We start from the raw sequence: 3,621 nt of genomic DNA on the forward strand, positions 1-3,621 counted from the left end.
AATTGGGGATCTCAGTACATTTACCAGTCCAAGTATAAGTAGTGCTATATCTATAATTAGTACATAATATGTCTTAAGAACATAAAGCATACAGTAATGTTTTATATTTATTGCTTCACTGGACCATTAGATTAGACTATGAGATGTGAAGTGTTTCAGTCTTGTAGAATTTCATTTCAATGGTTGCAAAATTCAAAACTTCATCACTTTCCGCTACATATCTTTTTTAATTTTAAAAAATATTTATTTGTTTTATTCTAATAAATGATATTAAATATGGTTTCAATATATTATTATTAATATGATAAATTAAATATTTTTTTAGTAAATAGTTGGGTATATGGGCTATATTCCCTCTGCCTATGCAGTGAACAAATAAAGTTCAAAGTGGATCAAAGAGTAATAGTGTTTTTATTTTACACTTTAATAAAGTGTATAATCTATGTTTTACACTATTGCTCGGTTACCTATCGATTTTTCGTCATTCGTGGTTTTAAATAAATACCTCGGTTAGTATATACCGGTTAGTATTCAGTTGATTAAATATTGCCTATCAGCATTCGCTTCCATCATCTCAAACAGGTATGGCATTCCAATAAATTTGAGTTTTCAAATATTTCGCCATCAACGACACTGGATAATTCAACTTGCAATGTTTCGTGTGTTTCCAATGTTTTACCATTTCAATGTTTAAATATTTTACCATTAATTAATAGTTTTTATTAAATTTGGTGACTTGAAAATTCATCACTGTTAGAAATACAAATTTACTATGCGTTCATTATGTAACAATGGCGGAATGCTTGAAAAATTCTCAATCATCTCAAATAGTCTACTTATGTACTGAGATTTGACCCTTGCCAGCTGATTTTTATGTAGACGCCATTGATATCCGAGAATCAATTCGTTTAAGGCCAGAACTAACTGATGGGGGTTACGAAAATATTTCATAAATGATGGTCTATTACTAACAATGTCTATTTCCTTCGGAAAGTTCTACGTGGTTTATTTGTACAAAATGTATATAACGTGCTTTGCTCCCTAATACTACCAAAAAATACGAAACCAAAATAAATCGTTAACTAATTTTATCTTTGAAACAAGTAATCCAAAGCTAAATAATTCAAAATAATACGTCATTTTAAGCAGATGAAGTTGCTCTTGAAAATTGACTTTTTGATTTTACATTCATACATCATTTGCCTGAATTTGCTGTGCATTCCTATTCTATTAACCGGATATTATAAAATTATAAAATTTCTTAATATCATTAGCTTCATCAAGAAAGAGTTGTAAAGTAACAATAGTGAATTAATTAGATACTGGTAAGTTTTACCATTGCTTCGGTAAAAAACAGTCACAAATATGCACTAATTATTAAATAAAATAATAATAAATATTCAATATTTTATTTTAAAGAGAAAAAAGTACCCTAATAAAAATGAATGTCAAATAACCAAATAATTTTTGAAGAATACTATGTTACTAATGAATTATGTTAATCAAATAACCATTTCATAATAATAAACCATTTTAAGAAACTTGATAGGATCTCTAAAATCTACTCAATTAGTTAATATGTCTAAAAATACTTTCTTGTTTAAACATTCTTATGAATTTGTTTTCAATTGGATTTGGCAGTTGGATCTTTAGGCAATTGATACTGTTATCAATTTATTTCCAGTACTTTGAGAACCCATGGAAAATGAGTTGGAATGTTGCATTTGACATAGTTATATTAGTCTGTAGCCATATCAAATTAGCATGCTAAAAGTTAATAACATTGTTATGAGCTGGTGGATATGTTGTGAGCCCATAATGAATGAAGTCATGTTCTATTTCTGCTGCAGAGCAGTCATTCATTGTGGTCTGAAGGATAAGGTAGTCCTTTTTTGCAATTGATCAGACTTTGACCACGACAATGTGACCAACTGCTTTGAAATAAATGGGGCAGAAGATTGTCTGCCCATTGCCTACATCATAACTTTTATAGAAATCAAGTTGCGTTATTTACTAATAAACTATCAAAATTAGTTTTGTTGAGCTTAGTTTACAATGGAGTCATTTTAGAGGTTCCACAGATAATCGTCAAATAGAGTGGTAAAAGGATAATAATGTGTTAAAATTGAAAGCTATTTTATAATTTAGGAAACAAAGTAGTAAGTAATGGTGAAAATTGAATTTCATTAGTTATTTCTATAGATATGCTTGACATTTTGTTTTTATTTGTTTTCAGAAATATTATTTTGATGAACCCCCTATAAAACTGAATATTAAAGTTTGTTGTTGAATAAAAAAATAACATCCATATTCAGTGTAATTGTGCTAGTTACACTTGAAGACTAGCCAGAAGTACTATTTCATAGTCATAGTATTTATGCAATAAAAAATAAATGCACACAAGTAATTGATAATTTTAGTTTGTTCTTACTCAGGAAGTTATTAAAATGACTTTCAAACCTTGATTAAAACATGATGAAAATTAGTTAGTAATTTGTATTATAATACCAATGGGCTACCACTTACTGTCTTGCTTATCATTTTTTACTATTCTTTACTACATTAATTCTTTATCCACATATGCCACTAATAAATGCTTTGCTTTACTGCCTGTTTTAGTATTCTCTTTAAAAAAAAATAGAAATTGATTTTAAGCATCTTCATTTATCTAAATAATACCCTTTTTGTGAGCAGGTTTATGGCGTTGTCACAGTTCCTGCGTCGGAATCTTGTGAGCATAGTCTTTCCCACCATAAGCATTACGCTTATTTTTCTTGACTGGAACCACACTCGCAAGTGGAAAGCTCAACAGATCAAAGTATAAAATGGCCATCTTCGGCATCACTCCTCGCTTCATTTGGTTTGGTGTTCCGATGACAGGGTTCTTCATAGGCAAATTTCTGGATGACCAAGAAACCTTGAGGATGACGAGCTTCCGTGATAAGTCTGCTTTGTTTGGAGGCAGAGTCAAAGAAGGTGATCCACCATCTTGGCCATAAATGATAATTATGTAGGTTTGTTGCAAATAAATTTAGTGTACAAAATTTGAGTTTTATTTGACATGTTTATTGAAGCTTCATCTTTTAATTTCTTATAAATTTTTTTTAGCTAAATAAAATTGCACACTGAAAATCTTTAAGAACATCTGACCATGATGAAAATACAACCAGACTCATAATTATTTATGAAAATTTATATTAATGTTATATAAATATAAAATACTAATGGTCAGAAAAGATAATCCATGTTGATTTATGCCTTAATGTTAGTCAAGCTTATCAACATCATTGAAATCCACCCCAAAATTGTGATTAGTGAAGTCATAAACAAAAATGTTTGTTTTATTAGTAGAGCTCTAATATAGCCTTATTTTAAATGGTAGGTAGCAAAAGCCTATTGACTTCACAGTGTGAATGTCGCCACCCACTTTGAGGTCGAATTCCCCAACTGCTTTGTACTAATTAATAGCTGTTCAATTGTGTGTAGTAATTAATAGCTGTGAATTGGGACTCATTCGAGCGGCCTCATATCATCTCACCACTAGACCAAGAAAGTTGGTGTATCTAATGAACGCTAATACTATGTAGTAAGAACCAAATTTAATAAACACAAATATAAATA

General features: G+C 29.8%; 1 protein-coding gene across 3 annotated transcripts; it reads left to right on the forward strand.

The window, feature by feature from the left end:
• The first annotated feature begins 360 nt into the window (after window positions 1-360).
• Window positions 361-3,042, forward strand: ND-MNLL (NADH dehydrogenase (ubiquinone) MNLL subunit). 3 transcript variants are annotated; one of them, XM_089731579.1, is made up of 2 exons: window positions 361-509; window positions 2,695-3,042. In XM_089731579.1, the coding sequence occupies exon 2, from the start codon at window positions 2,826-2,828 to the stop codon at window positions 2,997-2,999; it is 174 nt and encodes a 57-aa protein (XP_089587705.1). In that variant the 5' UTR covers window positions 361-509; window positions 2,695-2,825; the 3' UTR covers window positions 3,000-3,042. The 3 variants fall into 3 exon arrangements, with proteins under 3 accessions (XP_089587705.1, XP_028043391.2, XP_089587709.1); XM_028187590.2 differs by having other exon boundaries at window positions 367-523; XM_089731583.1 differs by having other exon boundaries at window positions 432-582.
• The last annotated feature ends 579 nt before the right edge of the window (window positions 3,043-3,621 follow it).

Source organism: Bombyx mandarina, chromosome 01, assembly GCF_030267445.1.
Source record: "Bombyx mandarina strain Sakado chromosome 01, ASM3026744v2".
In the NCBI taxonomy this organism is placed as follows: Eukaryota; Metazoa; Arthropoda; class Insecta; order Lepidoptera; family Bombycidae; genus Bombyx; species Bombyx mandarina.